Consider the following 25,917-nt stretch of genomic DNA (forward strand, 5'->3'; position numbering starts at 1 on the left):
ACATTTTTATAAATTGTAATTTAGTTATTCATTATTTTGAGAACAATTATATAAGTCATATTAGGGCTGGAAAAAAATTAAAAAATCCGAGTTTTCAGGATTTTTCTCATCTCGATCAATGTCAAGAGAGGGATTGGGAAACTATATCTACTCGATGGAATTCTCAACTTGATTAATTTAATATTAATTTTAAAAAGTTTAAAAAATACATTGGGTTAGAAGATTGAAATTTTAAATAAAATAATATTGGATCAAAGCTTATATAGAAATTGACCAACGAATTAAAAAGGGGTTAGCACATATATTACGAATTTAGGGCTTAAATTAAACAGCTAACTAATTCATCCAAAAAAATTCACAAAGATCAATATTTTAATTCAAATAAAATTATACAAAATAAAAGAGAGTTTATAACTAATTTTCAGGATATTCTCTCTACCCGACAACATCTCGAATTTCTAATTTTTCAGAACAATTTGATCAATTTTCCGAGACTCAGTGTTCTTCTGTGTCAGGACTTTGCACAAAAAGGTGAGAAAAATATAAAAAAAAATAAATTAAAGTTTGTGATTCACCACACTCCTTTTCAAGTTCGATCCATTTTGGTATTTTTTTTCGAGGGAATGACAATTCTCATAGAGTTCATATTATATTATCAAGTTAATAATAGTAAAAATAATATGGTAGGTAAAATAATGGCTCCACATTCATAGTGCATAGAAAATGGAAATTTTAACCTTAAATGGTGGTATTAATCAATGAATACATAGAAAATTCTATCTGAAATCTGTACTAACTCTATATGTCGTTTTTGCTGCTACACCCAAGAAAAGCCAAATCAAATTACAGCCTAATGTTACAGAGATGCAACAGCATGTTTTGGGTGAATGCCGACCAATCCTAAGCAAATTATACGTCACGTTCGGTTTTTGCTCTTACACTCCCATTTTCAGCAGCTGGTTTTATTTTATGACGGGGTTCATTATTGACAGCAGTAGCATCTTGATTAACAGTAGAAGGCATCCTCAGTGGAAGAACAGAAATTTTTGCAGCGCCATTGCTTATATGCTGCTGACTTGAAGTTTCAGTTCTTGTATTTATTGGGTCATTGCCGGTTAAGTCTTTCTCATTACCTGAATCTGTTTGTGCCAATGAAGAATATTTGGCTTCTGCGGAGTGAAAAGGATGGTTAGTGTAAGACCCAAGACGAAAAGAATCATGTTCATCAGTCATTCATCTCTTCAAATCTGAAATTATCTAAATACCATGAGACTCTTGAACGTAGTACTTTAAAATTTAAATTAGCATCTAGAGTTATCAATTGGACCCAAAAAAAAACTGGACAAATTGGAAACGAGTATAAAACATACATTTGTCGGGGTCAAATATGCGTCTAGGACAAGAGATCACAACCTTGTATCCTAGAACTTAGTTCCCATTTTAATTCAACCATTTGATATCGATTGAGGATATTGTGGTAGAAATAGAAACCTGTACTTCTCACTCAAAGTGCACACAATTGAAATGAAAGTATATCATTTCTAGATTATGCCCATTTCTATTTCCTTAAGAGCTGCAATATTTAGAGAGTATTTGCAAACTCTGAAAAAAAAGTGATTATAGATTTTTTTCTTCGTACAATAATCACTTTTTTTCCGAGGTTGCTAACACTATCTTAAAAACCTGAAGCACTACGATTTGAGAATGGCCCGAGGTCATCTAAACTTTCTTTATGGGTTTGCAGCACGGTCCTTAGTGAATGAAGTCAACCACTCTGAGATTAGGACGCTACTACATATCTGAAAGACCTAGGCAGAAAAGAGTAGGGTTAAAACCGACCATGAAATTTTGAGCTTATTAGCGACAGGACGCTCATGCAAATTTTTTACAGATATATCGAGTGGAACATTTATGACTTTAGGTGGCAATACTTTGCCTCATGAATAAAGAAGAAGTATAGTATCTAAAAAACTAGAGACACTAAGGAACTCCCCACGGGTAAGCACAGATTCGAATTCGAGATCGACAGCGGACAGACAAACGCCCGAGCGAACATGAACCAAAGGTTGGTACTTCTACAGATGTCCAGCTACGAGTTAACGGAATTGACCGCTTCTAGTTTTATAAAACTTCAGATGCTCAATCATGTTCATAAATTTAGCTTGCAAAAGGTACAAAATGAAAAACAGAGAGGATGAACCTTGCCTTTTATATTTCCTAAAGTGATGAGCCTGTTCAGACAATCTCTCAAGGTAGTTAAAATAATTCTTTCTTGCTCTGGATATGCTTCAGTCAGTCCTTGATCACGTGGTAACTGTGATAAGACATTGTTATGGCCTGCTAATCCATTAGGAGAAGCAGCGCCAGGAAACATTGCATCTTGTTCGTCGCATATCAGAGCTAATGTACTAGGAGACATTGGCCTTCCTTTTGATAAATCAGCTCCTTCAAAACCACTCTCCACTTTAGTGTTCTCATTCTGGTTTCCACTTGAAGGATCGTCTATTAAAGCTTCCTCAGCCATGGAAAGCTTCAGGCTTTGAGACAGATCTTGACTTGATGAAGCCGGTGAAGTTTCTATACAAATCTCTGGCCTATTTTCTACTGGTTTTCTCTCTTCTGCAAGCAATGCAAGAAAAAATTTCATAGACATAACTAAGGAACATCTTATTAGTAATTAAAAGTCTCCAAATTACAGTGCTCGTCACTCACATAAAAAAAGCAAGCATTGGAGAATAGTTAGGATAGTAAATGCTCAAAAGAAAAGCTAAGGCTTCTCTTTTTTGTAATATTTTGGGTACATAATATTTATACTCCCACCAGAAGTTAGAATCCAAAGCCAATTCTACCGTTAAATCAACAATTCTACATTCTCTTTATAGCCTCTATCAGAAGGATAAAATTGGACAAGTGTACTCAACACATAAAAAGACAACAAAACAAGTTTGAATGCTCAGTCTGAACAGCTTACACTGCATAGGAGAACATGTCACAAACATATTAAGACAAGAAAGTCAACAGTGATATGGTTCTGTTTCACGCATCTTAGATTTCAAGGAACAGAAGAAAAAAAACATATGACATGCACAAGCCCGACAATCCCCTCTTGACTCCTGAGATCATAGAACTGTCTCAGACACTCTATCCCATGTTGCATAGAGAACATGAGATGGATGGAGAGTATTTTACTCAATTCTCGGTTCTTGTTAAATAACATGCCATGTGATAGCAACTAGAGTGTTAATGTGTTATTAAAGATGCTATGAGGTGATGGGTAACATTAAAATCAAATGTATTATTGACTCAAATAAACCACTGTATAAATTGGGGATTATTTAAAAATCCATGTATACCGGAAATCATCTTCGCAGCTTCTCCCCCATACACTACGAGCACCGAGCACAGTTCCTTAACGTCCTGAGGCTGAATGATGTCAGCCAAGAGCGATCTTTCCATACAATACAATAGTAAGTTGTGTGAAAGAATACTGCAAATGAATCTCAATTGAAACTTATGTATACCTGTAGGTAAACTTTGAAGGGCCCAGGGCTGCCACATTACCATGCTGTGGACCAGGAAGTGATGAGAATGAAGAGGAAGGTCCTGAACCCTTGATTTGGTTAGCCTGTCAAAGAGAAAATGATCCTATTTGATAAATCTAAAGTCAAATATAGTGAAGAAGATGTTAACCAGATGTAATAACTTTAACCCATCTATCTGCATTAAGACATTTCAACTGGCAGATGTTGTCTTCAACAAGTCCCCCATTTATTTCGCACCGATCACATGTCGTGAAAGAAATGATCATCATTACTGGTTTTTCCACCAGCAAATCGCAGAAATTTCAATCGGGCTCTCAATGTTAGGCATGGAGTAGCACAAGCTAATATTACTTCAGTCTCAAGCATCACCCCTAACACCCAAACAAATATATATCAATGTAACAGTGCAATGGTTGAACCCAAACCATTAAAGTAGCGATCCACCAAATATTTTTGCCGTATGATCTCATACTTCCAATATTATTTTCTTCATCTTACTAAAAGTCCCTCGAAATATTACAAACCCCTTCAGATGCCACAACTTCCAATCTTTCTAAATTCAAAATTTCCAACAACAAATATATTTATGTTTGAGCTTGTGAGATTAGGCACCAACTTGATCAGTCACCAAAATGCGGTTATGTAGCAATAATAAAGGTACAAAAAGAACACGCTAAGTGTGAACAGGGATCATGGAATTCAACTCTCATGATTTATTGTGCAATTCCATGCGACGGTTAATGTTTTAGATGTCTTCATTTTTACCCTTGGGCCTTAGCATAGTGATATGTTAATGTAAGTGTGTGCCATATCAATACACTTTAGTATAGGAACTTTTGGAATAAAATTTGCATTTTAAATAATGAAGCATTATGCATGTCTTAAAAAAGAAAACATAAACATTAAATTCGAGAAAGGAGCAAAAATCACAATCGGACCAAGTACATGTAGTCTTGGACTGCTCAAATCTACTCTAGCAATCTTGCATTCTTGTGAACTGCATAATGCAGATTATATCTCAAGAAAAAAACAAAAAGTTACCTGTTGCAAATGCCCAAGCATGTGCACTGAATCTCTCATTATTGATCCAAAGAAAAGCTCTTGACCTTTTCGTTTCTTGTTCAATGGGGGAGACCCATAACCAGAAGATCCAATAGCACCTGTAATGGCAGCATTTGCCGCCTGCTGGATATATGCTATGTTGTTGCCATGATCTCCATGAAAGAGTGCTTGCCTCTCCTCGCTTCCTTCATAGTTTTTGCAGTCCATGCATTTGCAGTTTTCAGAACAAAGTATGTTAGCTTGGAAGCACTCACAGTACTTTTTGAGGCATCCTGATTTCTTACAGTGGCATCCTTTATTATGTTTTCCGGTAATTAAACCTTCCCTGGCTTCCTCCTACGTACATGATGTTATTGCATGCAATAAACACAAATTAGAAAATTTGGAGTTCCGGACATACTGAAATGCATAGTCATGCCAGTTATATGCATACTCCCACAAATTACTTGACGAATGCTTATACTTTAGCGTCAAATTAATTTTAGTCTCCCTCCATTTCTCTTGAATACAGTAATTTACCTCACTTCCTCACTGGTGTTTCTAACAGTAAATGCCCAAAACATCTTCGGCATATGGCCTTGATTTTATCTTCAATTGCCTACATCCAACCTTTTCCCTATTATACTCATCTCTTGTTCAATACATTCTTGTGTAATCCTCATCTGTCCTAACATTCTTCTATAAGAGAGAATTTTTAAAATCATGTAAAACATGTTCACCACATTGTAAAATTATTAAAAATTACAGAGAACATCATCTGAATGATATATGCTAAAACAATGGCCATCAGAAAAACAGAATATGGGTAGTCAGCAATTACATGGTTTTAAACCTAGATTTGACTTTCAGTCTCATAGGAAACTTGAGTTTGAAAAAATTGTTTGTTGGGAGTACCGAGAACCACTCGTATTTCTTCATATGAAAACACATTTCTTGACAGTCTATGACTCTATTTCAAGGGCAGATTCCAAAGCTTTCGATTATAAAAAAAATTCAAATAACAAATGTTATTGAAGGAGGTGAGGGAAGCAAAAACAAAAACCACATAAAAATCAACCACATCAAACAGAAACATATAAAATGGGTTGTAAGGCAAGAACCCCAAGGTTATGCTTTATAGTATGACAATGCATGATTAAAAGATGACAGAGCTTTTCACAGTACCCTGTTGTCCCGAGCTCCATGTGGACTACCAGCTATTTTTGGTCTGAACGCATTAGGATTGCGCTCAAGTGTAGCTTCAACTGCTTCTCTTCTGGCAGCTTCATTCTCAACATTGTTATGACAATTTACACAGTTGCAGCCATCGCAATATGTTCCAGATGAAAAACATTCACAATACCTGACCACGAAATTTTCAGGACATGCATCACAATTCATTCTGTCAAGGAGGGATGTACTTTATTCACATGCTATATACTCAATAAAATCTAAAGAGCTTTACAAAAAAAATAAAATAAAAACTAAGGAGACTATGGAAACCATAGGAACACCAACGAGCTAAAATGATCACAATTTAAAGATGCAAGTGACTAGCGAGAAATAAAAATGGTGTAACGGAAAACATAACCTCATACAAAATTTAGTTAGATAATTACAGAATAGAAATACCTTCATAGACAGGAAATATCAGTTTCATTCTATGTGTAACATTACATGTCAAACGCACAAAACAACTTAATGAATGATTATCTAAATCTTTGAGTAATCATATTAGCTTCATTGCCCAATAGTGGACCTTGTCCCATGCTGTTAATGAAGGATTTATTCATTGCCCAAAAGCTTTTCAGTGAAACAGATCATGCTAACCTTATTCTATTGTCAAATGAATAAATCCAAACAAAATATCACAAGCTCATAATCAAGAATTTAAAGTCATTCAGTTATATCATTATGCTTAACCTCATGAAATACATTTGACAAAAAATTACCATATTTTTATTACATCTTCACATAGAATATTTGCAACACTTCTTCATCATAAATTTATCAACACGAAATGAGCTCTGAATTGAAAGATAAATATATGCTTGAACAAACTCCCATATGTACAGTTATTCATTCTTATTCCAAATAATAAAATATAAACATTCTGTGACCAATCCCTCCATTAACACAAGATAGAGGTTGAAGCTCAAAATGGAAAAAAGACACTTTCAATTTTGGACTGATGGATTTTCCAGGATATTAATAGTATGGTCAGCGCAGTGTCTGGCACTTTATTCTGAAAACACTTCACAAAATCCACCACAAAAAAATCGAAGCAGATAAAATATTCTACTTATAAACTCATTTGCCACGGAACAACGAACAAGACAAAGGGCAACTACTCACAGTTTCAAACATCGAGAATGTTTACAGTTACACTGCTTTGATTTCTTCGGAGTACTATCTTTAACTTCATTCAGATTTGGTCTTGATCTTGCTCTTGGTGATTCAGGTTTCCTGTGGAAGGAAGATAATTCATTTAAGTCAACAGCAAATAAGTGTCCATACAAAGAACAGGTGAGGCATACTTTAACTACCATAACACATTAAAGAGAGGAGAAAATATCAAAAGACAATCAAGCATTTGATCTTTCGATCTTCATATACACAAGCATCATAAAGCAACATCAAAGGAGACGGAAGCAAATCTTCAGGAGAAGTGATGTGAAAAGAAACTCCTTAATCAGGTATCAGTGCGCATAATAAGAATACATAATCCACAAATTTGCTGAAACTGGAAAGCATATTAAGTGAAAATGGTAAAAAAATGAAAGACAAGAAAAGCTTCTCATGAGCAAAGACCAATAACCATCCATCTCCAAATTAAACACATCAAAAATATGTAAGATATCTTGCAGAAATAAGTTATCATGGACAGGACAAATGAAATTTCTGCGTGCAGATACTTATTTAATGAGACTCATAGCCAATGAACCCACAATAGAAAGTAATACAGACAATTAGAAATGTAAAGGAACGGAATTACTATTTTCTGTAGCGATAAGTATTCACGCATTTTACTGCCAAGAAAGTTATCATTAAAATAGATATATGCGACGGAATTATATAGTTGGAAAATGAAAAGCTCGAAACTTTTTTATGAAACTGAAGAATTGGCCAACAAAACCTTAAAGGGTTTTACAAATCAACAATCTGATGCTCCCAAGACTGAATCATTCCGACAAAGTTTGAAAAAAAGATTCAAGTAGTAGCTGAGGCGTTTACAGAAGAGGGCGTATAGCAGGATGAATGGGTGGCGCGGATGGCCGTGGAGGCTGTGGTGAAGTCATAAACAACATCTGTGGCGGTTTTGATGAGAGCTGCTGCGTGAGGTGACTCAGATGGTTCGGAGTTGCTACCTGATGCGGCTGAGGGTGAACGCCGCTCGACGCGCTGCCACTTAAGCCAGTAAAATCGAGTTGTCTCACAAGCTTCCTCGCCTGTAAATCCGCAGCTGCCGGTGTTGCAGAATCCTCCGATTGCGACGGCCGATTCTTGGGAAGGAACTCCCCTCCCTCTCTTTGCTCCATTCAAAAAATAATTTCAAAATAAAAAATTCCAAAACCCAAACTTACAATACAATTCACCAGAATATTTAGTTCGGAAATTCAAATTCACAAAAGTATAATCCCGCTAGCCTTCCTCTCCCAATTAGACAGATTTCGAATTACAAACCTAACAGAATTCAAAGTTGGAAAACTGAAAAAGACTCTCATAATCCACACAGCTTCAGATTCACCAAAACAAAATTCCAAGAAAATCTCCAGACCACAAAATATCTCGATCTCGATCAAAACTACACGAACCTACATACGTAAAATTCAAGAATTGCTGGGAAAGTGATGAATTTCGAAAGAAGGGGGGGCTTTGAGCTCTGTCCTCCCTCTCTGCTTTCGCTTTTGAAATTCAATTTGTGTAATTTTTCGACGGTAAGATTAGCATCACTGTCTCATCCAACGGCTGTTATCGAGAACAAGAATCGGGCGGTGGAAATTCATAGAAGCCGGGGATGTGGGCTCTCTACCGTTGATAACAAGTAGATTGTAATCAAGTGCGGGCAACGCTATCTTTACAGTCTAATATTATGAAAGGGTTGATGTGAAGTAGTAAAATGATTCGTTGATTTCGAATTTAATTTGTGAGCGAGAAGTAGAGGATAATTTCTCCGTGGCTGTTTCATCAGATTCTGTTTCGATAAAAGAAAAGGTAAAAATTAATATATGGCGCGACTCCGTTGACTTGTAAGTGGCAAAATTTGCGGTTGAGATTTCTTCAATGGTAAATAAAACAAACGGATGAGATTAAATATGTTAAAACGTGGACAATTACTGGGCCTACTTTTATTTGTCTTTATTTAATTTTTACTTCGCTAACAGCCAGAAATAGAAATAAAATCAAACATTCAACAACTTTATGTTATTTCATGATTTTTTTTTGAGTAGGTCTCATGTGAGACCGTCTCACGGATCTCAATCTGTGAGACGGGTCAACCCTACCCATATTCACCATAAAAAGTAGTACTCTTAGCATAAAAAGCAATACTATTTCATGGATTACCCAAATAAAGATCCGTCTCACAAAATTTGACCCGTGAGACCGTCTCACGCAAGTTTTGCCTTTTTTTTTTTAATATTTCAAATTTATCGGTAACTAACTATAGTGGGAATTTCAGCCCCTATTAATTAAACGGGCCTCCTCTTATCAGAAACAGTAAATTTTGTTTTTGTCAATTTTCGATTGGTTTAAGAATTACTGTCCCCTCGCAATTATTATGGTTTTGTTTGGTATTAGAATTTATTTTAAAAAATTAATATATATTTGCGTAAATATATATTAGACACTCTTATTTGAGCCACACGTGAATAAAAAATTATAGATATATACATATAATTTACAAATACTACTATAATTTTTTACGATTTTAAACAAAACAAGTTAATCCAATGATCCTTTTTATCAGGGTGTAAGGCCATAAGTTTTTTAGTCTAAAAATTCCGTCGCGAAATGTGTTATCACGATTGAAGTATTTTTACATCCAAGTTGACACTCTAACCACGAAAGTGGCATTTCACGCAGAACCAAACTTACAACAGTAAATTTGTCTAAATGAACCAATGGGATACAGTAAGGCCAAAAAAAAAAAATATTACAGTCACTCTACCACATTTGTACGTCGGTACGGTTCTAAATAAACCAAAACAAAACATGCATCATGATACCGCCCAGAGGTTGAGGTGTGCGAGCGTCAGCTAGAACCCCTCCGCCCTGACACCCCGCCGGTCATCCCTCCCTCGGCCCAAGTATGTATCAGCCTGAAATTCTTTACGAGGTGCCCTTACTGGAGATCGGCTTCTTTCTCTTATAAGAGTCTCCCAGCCACGAGTAGGAAGCAAGGGTGGTTCTAGAGACGGGGACAATACTCTCCTTCCATAACCTCCGCCTCTCTCATTCAAGAAATCATCCCTACCATGATCTCTGCGGTCCCAGTCTAGCACCATTGGTGGTCTATCGTACTTGTATCTGTCACTATAATCATCTTCAGAATAATCTCGCCTCTCACTTCGAAATGGAGGAGGATCAGGGTATCTGGCTTCATTTCTGGGTGAGGGTCTAGCAGCTCCAAAATCCCTAGGATCGTGCCTTGGCCAATCACGGGCAAGGGATTTATAGCTCCCATTCATGATGAGTCCTGGGGAATGATTTGGGAGACCAGGAAAACCTCGTCTAGGAGGAAATGGGGGGACAGGATATCCCCTCCTGGGACTGTCAGGTTGTGTGTAGCGGAACCTGTTGCAGTTGTTACAAAACTCTCGCCTTGCAAAATTCAAGTTTTTGCACCTGAGAGAGGGTATAAACTATGTCATGCAGTGAAACAGGTGTGCTGGCATGATTTAAGAACATCATAGTAATAAGATGACATGCACAAAAAATTAAGTGAAAAACCACAAGTGAAGATGGATAGAAGTAAGGTACTCACGAAGGATCTGAGCAAATCCAATCTCCTTCTCTTGGCCGCACATTTGGACTATTTCTAGGCAGACCTTCAGCTCTGAATGGACCAGGCCGATGTCCAGACCTGTCATGACCTCTACCAGAAAACCTGCCACCATCCCTCACACGGCCATATGGGGGTGACGACTCTCGATATCTACCAGAATTTCTCCCACTGCCAAATACACGACTACGTGGTGCACCACTGGAGCGTTCAAAACCTGGACTATAGCTACGATGTGCACCCCTATGATGCAGAGGAGAAACAGAACTTGCATGCATTCTATAACCTGAAAAAAGCCAGTGAAGCCCAAATACATAAGCACCCAATTATGTAAGTAGCAGGCACCAAGAATTGTGTCCAATGCAAGCCAATTACGGTAATCCCAGATATACCAAGCACAAATTTCAATCACATCAACAAACACTCCCCTTTGTTGAAGCATCTGCTTGTCAGGATGATTAGGACAGTAGGGAACAGAAGTGTAAAACCAAATAAATCACTGCCCTTGATATACCTTCTCAACTCTGTGGATGATAGTACAAGTAAAGAAAAATACAAGGAACTTGGCATGGAATTGACCACACCTCAGAAGACAAATATCATATCTTAGAGACTAATTACTAAAATCGGATGGCAACCACTACATTGTCAACCACCAAACGTCAGACAATGGCCCCGTCCACTGATAAAAGCTGAACCGGTACTCGAATGATGCACTAGCCAAATACAAACACAAAATTCTTTCACGCTTCCATGTGCATACTGAAACCTCCTGGTACACATCCCAACACCGCCTCTGAAAACCTTCCAAACATCTTATTTCTGAGGAACAAAATTAAAAACAAATACGGAATGCATGATCAAGCAGACCATAAATCAAACAGATGAACATCCCAACACACTTTACTAGCCAAATGATAGACCCAATCCACCAAGTACCACCCATCGATAGTTTCAAAACTGAAAAATCAAAAAAACTTAGTGCTCATCCCCACTTTGTGGTGCAATTTCATTCCCTAGCCCTCATAAGCATCGGAGTCTACCAATGTACCAGCGACCAAACTTTCAAATGTACTGTTAAGTTAATCATGAATCCTACCAGTTACCACCATGCAGCCATCTCCCCAGACACGGTCTACATTAACAATTCATAGGAGTATTGCACCTAAAACCTTCTCTAAATGAGTTCAACTGCAGAAGATCAACATTACTTGATCCAAAAACGAGCCAGAACACATGCATCACAACCATCCAAACTTCAAAACAGGACATAACCCTTGTATCATATTGATTTGATGCAAATAGTTAAATTCACATATATATACCCAGGCATGTATATGAACCATCTTAAACATAAAAATCCAAACCATAATCCAACATTTCACTGGTGCCGAAAATGCCATTCATCATAACCCAAATTCCTGTATGGCAATATTCACAGCTGTAGAGAATAATGGAAGAACTCATTCGCCAGTCAACATTTCATATGTGAGAATTCTTGAAATAGTACACAAGACAGTGACAGTGCCACAATATTTTTTTTTATTATTATAAGAAACTTGAATTATAATTAGTAGTTTTAAGGTTTACAAAAAAGGTGGATGAGCGATCCACAAAACGCAATCATGATCTAATCATGAACAAATCAATCCTATCGCTAGGAACACACAAATTTCCAATCCCTAACTAGGTCCGTTATTCGCATAGTTTGAAACTCCGCTATGTTTAACGTCCAATTCGCCACTCGGAATTTTATCTTCTCCCATAATTCTTCCTCCGAATCCTCTTTGTCGCTGAAAATTCTGTTATTGCGTTCCAACCAGAGTGACCAGAAAACGCAATGAATCACCACGTACCAGAATTCCGTTTGACCCTTACCCTTGAGGAATGATTGATCCATTAGCAACATATCCCTAGATCTGCAAGGGAAACTCCATTGGAAGCCCAAGTGCTGCATGACCTTTGTCCATATTGCCGTCGTGAAGGCACAGTGCAGTAGAAAGTAGTCCTGATTCTCCCCACCTCTTTTGCATAAACAGCACCACTGAGGACATAAAAATAATCCCGGCCTTCTTCTCTGTATTTCATCGCCAGTCTGCAACTTCCCCAAAGCCACAATCCAAGAAAACACTTTTAACTTTTGTGGTATTGGTACTTGCCAAATGTTTGTGTGTTGTAGGAATAATGGAAAATTTTGTACTGGAAAGAATGATGAATATAAAGATGAAACAGAAAAGACTCCGGAAGGATCCCCCAACCAAACACGAGTATCCATAGTACCCACCGACAAATTAACGGAATCTAAGACCCCTAATAGGTTACTACACTCTTCCAACTCAAAAGTATTAAACCCTCTTCTAAACCTAATGTCCCACTGAAAGCTAGACTGACCCTGACTCTGAGAAGTTGAATAAAACTGTGTAATTGGCTTGTTGATACACGAAGAAAGACTGTACAGACACGGAAAACACTCTCTGAAAGGCATCTCTCCTACCCACCTATCCTCCCAGAATCTCAAAATGTTACCCCCCTTAAGCACCGTGCCAATCAGCTGGTGACAAGTCGTGTGAGAGCTAGAGATGAACTTCCAAGGGCTTCTCAGAGTGGATGTCCTGGCCAACCTTACGTCCCAACCATTATCTTCGTTCCCGTATATGTTTTCCAAAACTTTTTTCCATAAAGAGTTTTTTCTACCACGCACCTCCACCACCATTTTCCCAATAGAGCCTTGTTCCTTAAACGAATATTACCCACCCCAAGACCTCCCTTATCTTTCGGCCTGCACACTTGATTCCAACTAACAACGTGGCAATGCGACTCTCCATCGGCTCCGTCCCAAGGAAGTCCCTCATCATTTTTTCCATAATCTTAGCCACGCGAACCGGTACCTTGAAAAGAGACATGTAGTAGGTTGGCATTGCACTTAGAACCGCTTTTATCAATGTCAAGCGCCCCCCTCTCGAAAGAAACGATTTCTTCCAACTTCCCATTTTTTTTGTCATTTTCGACAACACTGGTGCCCAAAATTCCATCTTATTTGGATTCCCTCCCAATGGTGCTCCCAAGTACGTAATCGGCCAATGCTCTTTCTTACACCCAATATCCGTCGCAATCCCTCAACATCCTCCTCCGACTTATTCAAACCTAAAACAACAGTTTTATCAAAGTTAATCATCATTCCAGATCTGCTGCAGAACAGTTTTAAGAGTTCGACCACCTCCAACATATGAGCCTTGGTTTGTGTATGAAACAGGGTGTCGTCCGCGAATTGAATATGCGAAATCTCTAAGTTACCTCTTCCAACCGCAAGTCCTCTCACCGTATTCACCGCCTTCGCCTCATCCACCAACCTCCCCAGCCCATCGATGACTAAATTAAAGAGGAAGGGGGATAAAGGATCTCCTTGTCGAAGCCCTCTTTCCCCTTTGAACTTCCCCCTCGGTTTTCCATTAATTAATATGGAAAAAGAAACACTTGAAACACACCCTCTTATCCACCTCCTCCATCTCTCGCCGAATCCTTTCTTATGAAGCACAAATTCTAAAAATCTCCAATCGACATTGTCATAGGCTTTTTCCAAGTCAACTTTCAATATCCAAACCCCTTTTTTTTCTTCTATGTTCCTCTACAACTTCATTGGCAATAAGGCAGCAATCAATTATTTGTCTTCCTTTAATGAAAGCACATTGATTTTCCGCTATTGTTTTCCTCATCACGGTTTGTAATCTATTTGTTAGAACTTTTGCCAAGATTTTATACAAACTAGTGATCAAACTGATAGGTCTAAAGTCCTTGATCTTCATCGGTTCTTTCTTCTTTGGTATAAGGCATATGTAGGTTTCGTTCGTAATTCCATTAACAACTCCTCCCTCGAAAAATTCAGCGAACACCTTAATAATATCGACCTTAATTATTTCCCAATTCTTTTGATAGAATGCCATCGTAAAACCATCCGGCCCCGGAGCCTTTGTTCCATCGCATTCCATCACCGCCCGTTGTATCTCTTCCTCTGAAAAAGACACTTCCAGCCGTTCAGCATCAACCAATCTAATGGATCCCACTCTAGCCCATCAAGACCCAATCCCTCTCCTTCTTATTTTTTGTATAAGTTCTTGTAATAATCGACTATCTTGTTCTCAATGTCTTGTTCATCGACGCTCAATGACCCATCCTCCAACTCTAGCTTGTCTATCATTGCTCTATTCCTTCGGCTATTCAATAAAGAATGGAAAAACTTCGAATTTTGATCCCCGTCTTTTAGCCACTTCAGTTTTGCTTTTTGGCTCTCAATTTGCTATTTGCAGGATGACCATAGTTTGCAATTCGCATCACGCTTCCTTTCTCTGCTCTTGAAAACTTTGGGACCAATCTCCCCCGTCCTCTCTCGCGTCCAACTGTTTTATCCAACTTTCCAGCTCTTGAATTTTAAGATTTGCATCACCAAAAACCTCGATGTTCCATTTCTTAACCTTAGATTTAATTTGTTTTAGCTTTCGCATGAACTTATAACCTTCCCACCCAATAGAATTGCAACTATTCCACCATACCTTAACCGAATCTTTGAACTTTGGGTGCAGCAGCCATGTATTCTCGAATCTGAACGGGGTAGGACCCCATTTCAACTTAGTGGTGTCGAGCAGAATTGGATAATGATCCGAAGTGATTCTGGGCAAGACCATCTGTCTGAACGTTGGGAAGGTTTCTTTCCATCCCACTGAAAAAAGAAACATATCCAGTCTACAGCAAATTGGTGTCATCCTGAAGTTTGACCAAGTGTACTTTGCGTTCAATAACGGAGGGTCGTGTAGGTCTAATTCCTCGATCAATCTGTCAAAACAAACCATACTCGTGGTTGCCGAGTGGCTATTCATTTTTTCGGTAAGGTTTCTTACCACATTAAAGTCTCCCCCGATACACCATTTATCCCCACATATGGATTTCAAGCCCGCAAGTTCATCCCAGAAAAACTCTCTATGTCTTGGTTTACAAGGACCATACACCGCTGTGAACCACCATCTAATCTCATCCTGCATCTTGATTTCTATAGAAGTTGTAAAGTCCCGATCAGATTATCACTTACGAAGACAACTCTAGGATCCCACATGACTATAATACCTCCCGATCTCCCACCCGCCGGTAAACTCACCCAATCCACAAATCTTGATTTCCATAAGCTTGCAATGAAGCGACGATCCACCATGGCTTTCTTGGTCTCCAAAACCACGACAATGTCCGGCTTTTCTTTCCGAATAACCATGCGTACAAGTTCTCTCCTTCTAGAAGAACCTCCCCCTAATATTCCATGAACAAATCTTCATAAAAACTGGTGTGACCCTCTCGAACTCGATCCTTTTTCATAATTGATACCCCACTTCAATCTATGAAGTTCTCTCCTCAAAATGCCCGTATCCTTTTGGTCTTTACCTCCCGGTTTATATTCATGATCCACCTCCCCCAACTTTATTACGGCCATTGTATTGATTTCCCCTGAAGTCCCTTTCGAAGCAACTATCTCAGAACACGACTTGTCATGCATACCTGATCGCACCCCCCCTACTAGCCCACTCGACAACCCCAAAGTAAAAAAAGAAGAAGGAAAAAAGGCGTGAAGAGAGAATGAATGATTGAGACTCGATGGATGGAAGCACGATAGTACCTTACCCACTAAGGGTTTAGTGTTTTCAAGGAGAGATGGTTCTTTGGTGAAGTGTCCTTCCTCCTGTGATAACAACCTCGCAATGTCTATATCCTCTTTATCTGTATTCTCTCTGGATTCCGAATGCAATGATGTTTGGCTGCCAGTTTCTGAAGACTCAAACCCGTCATTCATGAATTCGTCTTGCGGATCATCGAAGTTTAAATCTTTTTTTCATCAAAAACTGTTCCTCGAAGCTCGGTAAGTTCCTCCTCCATCAGCTCGATGGGCTTCGACCTTCCCCTGGAATCGCTGACTTCCGCATCCTCCTTAAATGATGAGATAGTTCTTCTGCAGTAGGTATGTTCGTAAGGAGGCAGTAAAAGTCCAGGTACTGATCCATCTTTTTGTGCATCCCTGTTCGAAAAGCTTGAATTTGAAGCAGATTGTATCGGAGATCGTCTGAATTCCTCTTTATCTTTCAGTACTATTCTTTTAAGAATTTTTTCCACCTTCCTACCCATCAAATGTATTGCCGGAGAGCATCTTTTTGACTTTATATCTTCTGCTGTAATCTGTGGTAAAGCCTTATGCTCTTCTGCCGTCTTCCCATTGTTGCAGCGTATCGGCTTCTCATTTCCTGTCCTTATCCTGTGAATATTGGAATTGCCCCACCCTGCCGCAGTCCGCTTGCCATTGATCACCACCTGTGCGTATGTTTGTTTTGCATAAGTCTCGTATGCCTTTCGGTCGAAAGATGCGACTGAAATTAACAACTCTACGCTGTCCCCATTCAAATTGATCGCGATTTTATTGGGTATAAAACCATCTTTTATTCCTTTGACCTTGATTTTTGCAGCCTCTAAATCTCTGAAAGATAATGTATCTGAACTAATCTCCACCAAACCCCCGCATCGATCCCCGATGGCTTTAAAGTTATCAAGGGTCCATAAATTCCAAGGTAAGTTGGATATCCTAATCTTCTTTCTTTTGCTTTCCCCCAGATTTCAATAGCTTATTAATTTTAAAAGATAATACTAGATGTGGTTCAACTTAGATGTATAATCTTAGATCCAAAACACAAGTATGAACCAGTTGATCGACGTTAAATGTAAAAACCCCAAATTAAGTAAAATTCACAAAGGTACTCCTTGAGATTATCCAAGAAAAAAAACAGTAAGTGTTAAAATCTTCCAACAAATAAATCACAACGTAAAGGATAGGGGAGAACCACGATATCCAGGACGAGAGTTTCGAGGCAGGTCGCGACGAACCTCTCCAGGCTCGTAATCGCTCCCAGCACCACGGACTCCAACTCCGGCTTCGCTGCCGGCGGGACGTACGACGAGGCTGCTCAACAGCGGCTGGTGCGGCGTCGTTTGGTCCTTTACCCGGGAACCCATTTGCCCCCTAGGTTTTGTGTCGCGTAGTACCAAAGCAAAACTAATACATTCGAACGTGTCGAGCAATAATAAGGGCGGGCAGTCATTTATGTTTTTTATTTTTATTTGGAAAATAATTTATTAATAAACTCTTTTCGGCTACGTTGTCGGTTACTCGTGGCGAAATCCTATTCCACCTGGCGCATGTTAACAGCAACACCTGCTATAATTTAATCAGCGCGGTTTCCTCCAGCACCTTCTCATCTCGGTTGCGATTCACGCTTTGGAAATTTTGTAAGGGTGATAGCAGTGGCCTTGCTATCTCACCAGTTGAGAAGTGTTGGGGCTGAAATTTAATGGCGTGAGTAGGCAGAAAGCTAGGATCTGATTTGGAGTAAGAGAGATGTATTTTAAGATCGTATTTTTAAGTTTATGGAATTCAACTTTTGTGACAGTGTGGATTGAAGTATCTCTAATTCCTGGGAAACTTGCTTGAGTAAGAGAGCAAGGATATTGAGTGATTGGTTCGACTCTGGTGACATGGAAGATGATTTAGGTGAACTTTCTTCCACTGATTTTGTCAAAATTTCCCTTGTTCTAGCTCAGGACTGAGTAAAAAGTGTGTAATAATGTGGTATTTTCACGAAATTGGTTCGGCCGTTGGTCTGAAAGTGAGTGCAAACTCAAAATACTAGTCATCTTAGTTTGTTAGTCATTCCATAATTTCATTTTGTGGGATGATATCAAATTTGCTGCAGTGTATGTATATAATTGTTCTTAAAGTGTGCTAACACTGGTGATTGTAAGTGATTTGGATTTTTATGTGCTTTTCAGTGCTTGTGCTGAGTGCTTTGGAGAAGGAAGCTGCAAAACCCCCGTGGAAACTTTCTTTTCCACATGTACTTGTAGCGACTATAGTTTCCTTCTTATTTGGCTATCATCTCGGGTTAGTTTTTAAGTTGCATTCCTTAATTTAATTCAACTATTTGTATAAGTTCTGACAAATTTTTTTGGCGTACTAAAATCTGTTCTCTCTCTCCCCTTAGAGTTGTAAATGAACCACTTGAAAGCATTTCGACGGATCTTGGTTTTATGGGGAATTCCATGGCAGAAGGTTAGATCTCTTTCTATTTCTTTTACTGCTTAAAAAACTAATATTATTATCCTTTTATTTGTATGCTATATTGTGACACAGGATTGGTGGTTAGTATTTGTCTTGCTGGTGCCTTTGTTGGATCATTGATCAGTGGTCGGATTGCGGATGAATTTGGGCGTTGTAGGGCTTTACAATTGTCAGCATTGCCTATGATTTTGGGTGCTTCCATATGGTAACTTGAAAGTCTTTTTTTATAAAACATAAAGGGACCCCGTGAATGATAAATCTGTTGTTTCATCCTTGTGCCTTTATCACATGCTTTTTGTTGGGTGAGGGATGAGGCATTTGTATTTTCTTGTCGTTTCAGGATGGAACATAATATTTTATTTTTAACTTAGGATTGTTTTTTCCTAGTGGACATATCTATCTACAGTGCTGCTGGTTGTAGATGGGGATTTCCACTCCTACAGTTTTTTTCACGAGTATGCTAATAATAAGGCTTACTGGAACTAGAATTAACCCTCCAGACCTATTTATTCCACGTTTTGTTGTTACTCTCTCAATATTTTTGTTTCTGGTGTTTTTTCCTCTCTTTTGGACTATTCATGTAACCATTAAATAATTACCTGGCTTCAAAAATATTTTCAATTTACAGCATCTTCAGTTGCAGGCCAAAAGGATAATGATTTTTGGGGCACAGATATAACTTAAGATATCTATCTGTTTTTGTTGGTGGTTGGTGTTGGGACCTGACTAAGTGAATAGCTTTTTAAGTCATTCGATATTTTTTATATAATCTCGATGCCTAACTGCAGCCTAACTGTAACGTACCGTACTTTTACTACTTCAAAATTTGCGGAAAAATTAAAAATTTTCTTAAACATAAAATTTCATACGGTCGTCACTTGTCATTTAACTTAATAATATTAAAATCAACATTCCCAACTAATATTTTCCAACAAAGTACTTATTTCAAATCATCTCACATCCAACATAAAAACATAATATTTTAAAGTTTTCATAAAACATAAACATAGTGGTCCTCGGGTTTAGCCTTCCGCTCAGTCCAAGCCTGCCCCTTGATCGCCACCTACTGTCTCCTCATCAACATACTCACCTGCATCGATCAAGTCTAGTGAGTCTAAAGACTCAACACGTATAAACTGGGAATAACGAGTATTACATAATAAAACCACATACAACTTCAAAATATAACATATATACTTGAAACTTAAACTTTGCGTAATAATCTTGAACTCTTAATAAACTTAAACTTTCATAATAACTTTGAACTCTCATAAACTTCTTTGAACTTGAACATACATACTTTGAAACTTGAACTTGGATAATAACTTGAACTTTCATAAACTTGAGCTTTGCATAAACTTTGAACATACATGCATACATAATATGACGTGCCATCACATAAACTTTTCTTTAAACATGCTTTCATACTTCAACATACTTAACTTCATCATTTTGCGTAGAGGATGTTTCAAAGCAAGTGACCCTTAACATAATAAATATCTGATCAGACAAACCACAGTACTGGGTTGACAGGGACGTATCCACTGCCACATACATGAGATCCCTGTTCATAATTTAACAGGCCAGTTGATCCACGTTCATAATTTAACGCTTCACAACCACGATCTAACCCGTTCATAATTTAACGGGCGGATTGGTCCCCGTTCATAATTTAACGCTTTCCAATCCTAACTTCAAACCCGTTCATAATTTAACGGGGTGGAGAGGTCCTCGGCCACGTTCACCGACTTCCAAACCCATTCACTTTTGGTAACAAGACATTTAGCATACCTCAAAAACTTCAAATATTTTCTTTGCACGTCATACATACTTACTTGGCGCTGAGGGATTCGTTGGATGTCAATCGTGTCGTTGCTGCAACATACTAACATGAATTCATAAGCTTAACGTGTACAACTTAAACGTAAAAGTCATGCTTAATCTCAAGCTAAATAAATTCTTAGAACATTCTATAATTTCTCACCACTTGACCTTGTAAAACATCAATGTTAAATCATAGCATAAAACCTCAAACCAAACCTTAAGTGGTAAAATATTTATCCCAAAAACTGAAGCTACACGACCCCGTACCCAGGTCAGGCCCCTGGGTCCGTGTAGGTATTGCCTCATATGTGTCATGTAAAAGAAGGGGCATGGACCCCGTCCCTAGGTCCGTGTAGGGGTACGTGTCTGTGCGTTTAAATATGTGTCGAAGAAATGAGAAGGCACGAAACCCCGTGCTAACCTCCGTCTCCGGGTCCGTGTCCGTCTGCCCAACAAATATTTGATGAAAATTTTATGACATTTCTATTCTCCCAATTAACACATAATGCATCAAGATTCAACCCTATGAGACCATTCTAGGACACCATAACAATGAACTAAACTTTTATAATCACCCTACAATTTATACGACCCAAAAATACTGTCATTTATATTAAAGTTTATTTCTTACGACTTCTTAATAATTCAAGCTCTTAACGACATGAATCGAAACCTCAAAAATACTCTAAACATCATTACTAACTTTCTTATATGCAGCAACGATCACCCATCGATCCCCAACAAAGCCTGCAACATAAAAACTTCAAGAACACATTAAAATTCATAACTTTCTTGAAACACGATTTGAGCAGTCATACGAAAAACGTCATAACTCACTCGTTTTTAATCCAAATAACTCGAATTTTATATCAAATCGAACGTATCGAAAAGATCTACGTTTTTGTAGTTGAAGTTTTCTCAAAATATGTACCGAAAAAGTGCAGTTTTCGAAAGAACATCAAAACAGGAATTTTCGGATCTAATTTGAGCAGTCATACTAAAAACACCATAACTCACTCGTTTTAATCCAAATAACTCGAATTTTATATCAAATCGAACGTATCGAAAAGATCTACGTTTTTGTAGTTGAAAGTTTTCTCAGAATCATGACCGAAAAGTCGCAGTATTTAAAAAGACAGTAAAAACGTGATTTTAGATATAAAATTAATTCAAAACTGATCCGAATCGTTTTCTGCTCAAACGACGAACGTCACACATATATTTTTACGCATAAAACAACACAACACATAATATGACATGATCGATGCAGAAAGAACAGATTATACGTGCCTTTTGATATTTAAAAATACCGTAACGACGATACCGAAGCGGAGACGATACGGGAGACGATCCGGGATGAACGTGGCTCGATTTTCTTGAATAAACTAAATGAAATGATGCTGGAAAATTTCAGAGAATAGATGTCGTTGAAGGGAAAGGAGGAGAGAACTTCAATAATTCTTCTATTCCCTTTTTGTCAAAAAAATATTTTTGAAACTCTTCTTTAGTCAAAGAAGACAAATTATAAGTTTGGTGTGTATATGTTGTACGTGTGTGGTTATAAAGAATAGAGTGTGTTTTGTTTTGTTGTGAGTATAGGATATGCGTGTATATGTATGTGTAAAGGTGTGAGTGTGTGTCTGTGAGTCAAAGTGTGTGTGTGCTTGCATGATTTGATATATATATATATATATATTATATATATTATATATATATATATATAAAAGAATTTGAAACATGTGTGTATATGAGTGGAACATGATTAAAATATATTTAAAAATATTTAACATACTACTTTAAAATAAAACCCATATTAACCCCACTATAAATTTTAAATTTAAATAAGATGCACAAATGCTATAACTCTAAAAATTTAAAATCAATTAATCATTTAAATAATTTAATTAGGCTCTTAAATTACTAAAATTAATTAAATTATTTAAAATACTCCATCCTTTTCTTAAATATCCTTTTCTTAAATAAAATAAATACCATATTTTAAAATATCCAGAATCGTTGCCGATCTTTTCCTCAATCCCACATCGAATATTCGCATGTAACATAAACTCAAGAAAACCTTTTTAACGTATCCACTAGACATAACTATTAAAATAATGCAAATTCTTAAATTATGAATTAAAACACAATCTAATGAAATAAACATGCATTAAAATCATTTAATAAAATACATAAGAAATTTAATAACTTGCACTCACGTGGTTCATGTGGACTTCTAATTTTCGAGACATCACACTAACCATATCCTTCGTTCAAATAGTATCCTCCTTCAAGAGAGCATGGGCTTTGTGTTAAAAGTTCTTTTTTCCTTGTTAAAGATTTTTGAGGCACTAACAAGTTACTTGAGGTGCATTGAGTATTAAGATAAATGTCCTGAAAGTCTTTGCATGAGAGTATTCTGAATTGTTTCGATTATAAAGTGATCAAAGGAAGCTTGTGAAACTACGTAGCAAAGAAAATGTAACGGGGTGGTGCACCTTCCATTTTCTAATACCCAGTGGGAAATAGATGAAGGATTTAGTTACTATTACATAAGAACATGCTAACTTTTTTTGAGTAGTATGGAGATTTCATACATTACTCTTGTTGCACCTTCCATTTTCTCTTCGACTCTGAAAAAGTGCTAATATCTTATTTCCAGTGCAACATCTAAAAGCTTGGTTGGAATGCTTCTGGGTAGGCTTTTGGTCGGTACCGGTTTAGGCGTGGGTCCCCCAGTTGCATCACTTTATGTGACAGAGGTATAGTATCTATTATATTGTTTCTTATCTATTTTTTCTCTTTAGAAAACATGTGATTGGTTCTTAACTACCTCGTCACTTTCACTTTTCAAGTAGATATCACCTGCTCATTTGAGGGGCACGTATGGGAGCATGATTCAGATAGGATCGGGTCTTGGGTTGATGGGAGCTCTGTTGATTGGGTTTCCAGTCAAAACTATATTTGGCTGGTAAGCATATTTTACTGAGATGAGAGCTGAAATTGAAAGAGATGATTATATGTCAACTGAAAGATAAAAGGTAATCAGGCCTAAGCTAATGCACAAGCATTTGACTATGTTCTTGTTCAGGTGGCGCATTTGCTTCTGGATATCTACAATTCCAGCTGCGGTCCTTGCTCTTTCTATGGTGTTTTGTGTTGAATCTCCATATTGGCTGTACAAGGTTATCAATTGTTCACACATTTTTGCCGTCAATTGAGAAACTTGTTGGTGTTCCCAAATCCACTGTGGTTTATTTTGATTTAACACTACTCTTTCCCATGTTCAACTGAAACTGAAAAGGTGTTGATGACACATTATTTTCACAATTTTGTGATACTGAAGGCATATGTTTTGAACAAAGAATGGGGCACATTATAGATTATTACATTTATCACTGTGATGAGTCTGCCACAAAATAAAAATGCTTGCATTTTCTTTGATATGTTAGCAAGGAAGAAATATCGAGGCTGAAGCTGAACTTGAGAAGCTTCTCGGAAGTGCACATGCTAAAGCTGCAATGGCAGAACTGTCAAAGTTAGAGAAAGGGGGTGAAACTACTTCTGTGAAGCTTGTAGAATTGCTCTATGGTCGGCATTCAAGAGGTAGATTTAATTTTTTCTGTTTGATATTCATTGTTTAGTGGTAAATCCTCCTTTGTGCCCTCTGCTCCCAGCTATCAACTTTTTACTTCACCTGGTGGCCAGTGCTTGTTTTTTACTCTATACTTTTGCAGTTGTTTTTCTTGGATCAACACTATTTGCTTTACAACAGCTTTCTGGAATAAATGCCGTGTTTTATTTCTCTTCAAGTGTGTTTAGACGAGCAGGAGTTTCCTCAAACCTGGCAAGCGTATTTGTGGGGATTGCAAATTTGATAGGTGAGTATTTGTTTACCACAGAATTCAAGATATCTTACATGATATTATCTTGCTCGTTGTTTCTCGTTTTTTTACTCCATTGAACTTTTCCAGGCTGTGCTGTTGCATTGTTATTGATGGACAAAATAGGAAGGAAGGTCCTCCTCATTTGCAGCTTCTTTAGCATGGTAGTCTATTGACTGTGCTTGATAAAGGTTTTTATTAGGAAACTTGCAGGATTCATGCATGTCTTTAAGTACTACAATCCATTGAGAACCTGTAATTGAGTGAAATTTTGACTTCTTGTTTCACATTCTTCTTTCATATCTTTTAACTGTTATGAATAGCTTGATTTAACTTGTATAACAAACTTTAGTCTTTTAACATTAGCATTCATTAACCATGCATTCGCTCCGTCTTTTCTTCTCTTCAGGGCATGTCAATGGCTCTGCAAGTTCTTGCCGCAAATTTGTCTGTGTCAAGTCCCAATGTTTTTTATTTATACCTGACTGGGATGTTGCTGTAAGTACACTGTTTCTCCATTTTCTTTAGTTTGGCTGCTTATCTACCCATCTTTTCCGTACTTCCAAATTTTGAACACCAAATTCTTGACTGTACATATCTATCTCTAGACTTTGATGTTTCAATTGAGATTTGGTTAGCATTTCCTTTTCTTTCCGTTTGATGTTATTTTACCAAGTGTGAAACGGGATGTACTTGTTCTCACTGGACACCTGAGTTGACTAAACCCTGTACATGTCGGTCATATTTTAGATTCGAAATTAATCATCGTATGAATGAGAGCGAGTGACGGATGAACAAGTTAATTAATATATTAAAATTTGGTATTGAGGCTGGGTGTTTCATTTGCAGGTTTGTATTGACGTTTGCCATCGGAGCTGGTCCAGTACCTGCCCTCTTGCTCACAGAAATATTGCCCAATCGGATAAGGGCCAAAGCTATGGCATTCTGTATGTCGGTGCACTGGGTAATATACTTGTTTTCGATCTTCATCTAATTCATTGGCAGATAAACGTATGAATGGTTACTAGCTAATCATATTTTTGGTTCTTCAATCATTCTGCGGTGACAAGTAAATAGTGGTTACCATAGCATCAGCGGGTTATATTCATCGTATTGATCGCGTGCCAATTCTCAGGTGTTAAATTTTCTGGTCGGCTTGATGTTCCTGCAATTGCTTGACCAAGTGGGGCCTCAATGGGTGTATTCGATATTTTGTGCATGCTGCTTTCTTGCAGTGGTGGTCGTAAAACAAAACGTGATGGAAACGAAAGGAAAATCGCTTCAAGAAATTGAGATAGCTCTTCTTCCTCGAGATTAGTTACATCTTATTTAGCGTGAAATTCCAGACCTCGTTTAGTTTGAAGATTTTTGAGAATCTTGCAAAAATAGAAATATTTCACAGCTTTGTTTTGGTTACTAAAGGTTGATTCGAAACTCTCCAATTGCCGGTCGCTGCATGGCTGGATCAGGGGAAATATATATGCT

General features: G+C 37.7%; 3 protein-coding genes across 5 annotated transcripts; 1 reads left to right on the forward strand and 2 right to left on the reverse strand.

Annotated features, from left to right (window-relative positions):
- Positions 1 to 724: 724 nt before the first annotated feature.
- LOC140825423 (protein tesmin/TSO1-like CXC 5) lies at positions 725 to 8,493 on the reverse strand. The gene is made up of 8 exons (XM_073187186.1): positions 7,818 to 8,493; positions 6,939 to 7,049; positions 5,769 to 5,946; positions 4,584 to 4,940; positions 3,522 to 3,625; positions 3,354 to 3,448; positions 2,206 to 2,619; positions 725 to 1,169 (listed from the first exon to the last, which is right to left on the reverse strand). The coding sequence occupies exons 1-8, from the start codon at positions 8,120 to 8,122 to the stop codon at positions 910 to 912; spliced, it is 1,824 nt and encodes a 607-aa protein (XP_073043287.1). The 5' UTR covers positions 8,123 to 8,493; the 3' UTR covers positions 725 to 909.
- Positions 8,494 to 9,632: 1,139 nt separating this feature from the next.
- Positions 9,633 to 17,688, reverse strand: LOC140825426 (uncharacterized). 3 transcript variants are annotated; one of them, XM_073187189.1, is made up of 3 exons: positions 17,457 to 17,688; positions 10,570 to 10,873; positions 9,633 to 10,430 (listed from the first exon to the last, which is right to left on the reverse strand). In XM_073187189.1, exons 1-3 carry the CDS (start codon positions 17,623 to 17,625, stop codon positions 9,842 to 9,844), a joined length of 1,062 nt encoding a protein of 353 aa, XP_073043290.1. In that variant the 5' UTR covers positions 17,626 to 17,688; the 3' UTR covers positions 9,633 to 9,841. The 3 variants fall into 3 exon arrangements, with proteins under 3 accessions (XP_073043290.1, XP_073043289.1, XP_073043291.1); XM_073187188.1 differs by having other exon boundaries at positions 17,454 to 17,684; XM_073187190.1 differs by having other exon boundaries at positions 10,570 to 12,028; positions 17,454 to 17,630.
- Positions 17,689 to 17,762: 74 nt separating this feature from the next.
- LOC140825424 (probable plastidic glucose transporter 2) lies at positions 17,763 to 25,874 on the forward strand. Its single transcript, XM_073187187.1, has 14 exons — positions 17,763 to 17,965; positions 18,060 to 18,160; positions 18,439 to 18,550; positions 18,651 to 18,718; positions 18,800 to 18,932; positions 23,211 to 23,310; positions 23,407 to 23,519; positions 23,640 to 23,733; positions 24,001 to 24,154; positions 24,286 to 24,429; positions 24,523 to 24,596; positions 24,842 to 24,930; positions 25,282 to 25,396; positions 25,568 to 25,874. The coding sequence occupies exons 2-14, from the start codon at positions 18,145 to 18,147 to the stop codon at positions 25,748 to 25,750; spliced, it is 1,395 nt and encodes a 464-aa protein (XP_073043288.1). The 5' UTR covers positions 17,763 to 17,965; positions 18,060 to 18,144; the 3' UTR covers positions 25,751 to 25,874.
- Positions 25,875 to 25,917: the final 43 nt, after the last annotated feature.

The sequence above is a fragment of the Primulina eburnea genome, chromosome 3 (assembly GCF_022965805.1).
Source record: "Primulina eburnea isolate SZY01 chromosome 3, ASM2296580v1, whole genome shotgun sequence".
Lineage (NCBI taxonomy): Eukaryota > Viridiplantae > Streptophyta > Magnoliopsida > Lamiales > Gesneriaceae > Primulina > Primulina eburnea.

What these genes read in the sequence shown, in the direction of transcription:
- LOC140825423 (XM_073187186.1), bottom strand. Translation starts at nt 8,122, where the DNA reads ATGGAGCAAAGAGAGGGAGGGGAGTTCCTTCCCAAGAATCGGCCGTCG. An exon ending in CATTCTCGATGTTTGAAACT is followed by an intron (nt 5,947 to 6,938) that starts GTGAGTAGTTGC and finishes TTTCGTGGTCAG; the next exon opens with GTATTGTGAATGTTTTTCAT. An exon ending in CACTTTAGGAAATATAAAAG is followed by an intron (nt 1,170 to 2,205) that starts GCAAGGTTCATC and finishes TTCACTCCGCAG; the next exon opens with AAGCCAAATATTCTTCATTG.
- LOC140825426 (XM_073187188.1), bottom strand. Translation starts at nt 17,625, where the DNA reads ATGGGTTCCCGGGTAAAGGACCAAACGACGCCGCACCAGCCGCTGTTG. An exon ending in CTCTCGTCCTGGATATCGTG is followed by an intron (nt 10,874 to 17,453) that starts GTTCTCCCCTAT and finishes GGCTTTTTTCAG; the next exon opens with GTTATAGAATGCATGCAAGT. An exon ending in TGGATTTGCTCAGATCCTTC is followed by an intron (nt 10,431 to 10,569) that starts GTGAGTACCTTA and finishes ACCCTCTCTCAG; the next exon opens with GTGCAAAAACTTGAATTTTG.
- LOC140825424 (XM_073187187.1), top strand. An exon ending in GGGGATTGCAAATTTGATAG is followed by an intron (nt 24,430 to 24,522) that starts GTGAGTATTTGT and finishes GAACTTTTCCAG; the next exon opens with GCTGTGCTGTTGCATTGTTA. An exon ending in TTTGCAGCTTCTTTAGCATG is followed by an intron (nt 24,597 to 24,841) that starts GTAGTCTATTGA and finishes TCTTCTCTTCAG; the next exon opens with GGCATGTCAATGGCTCTGCA.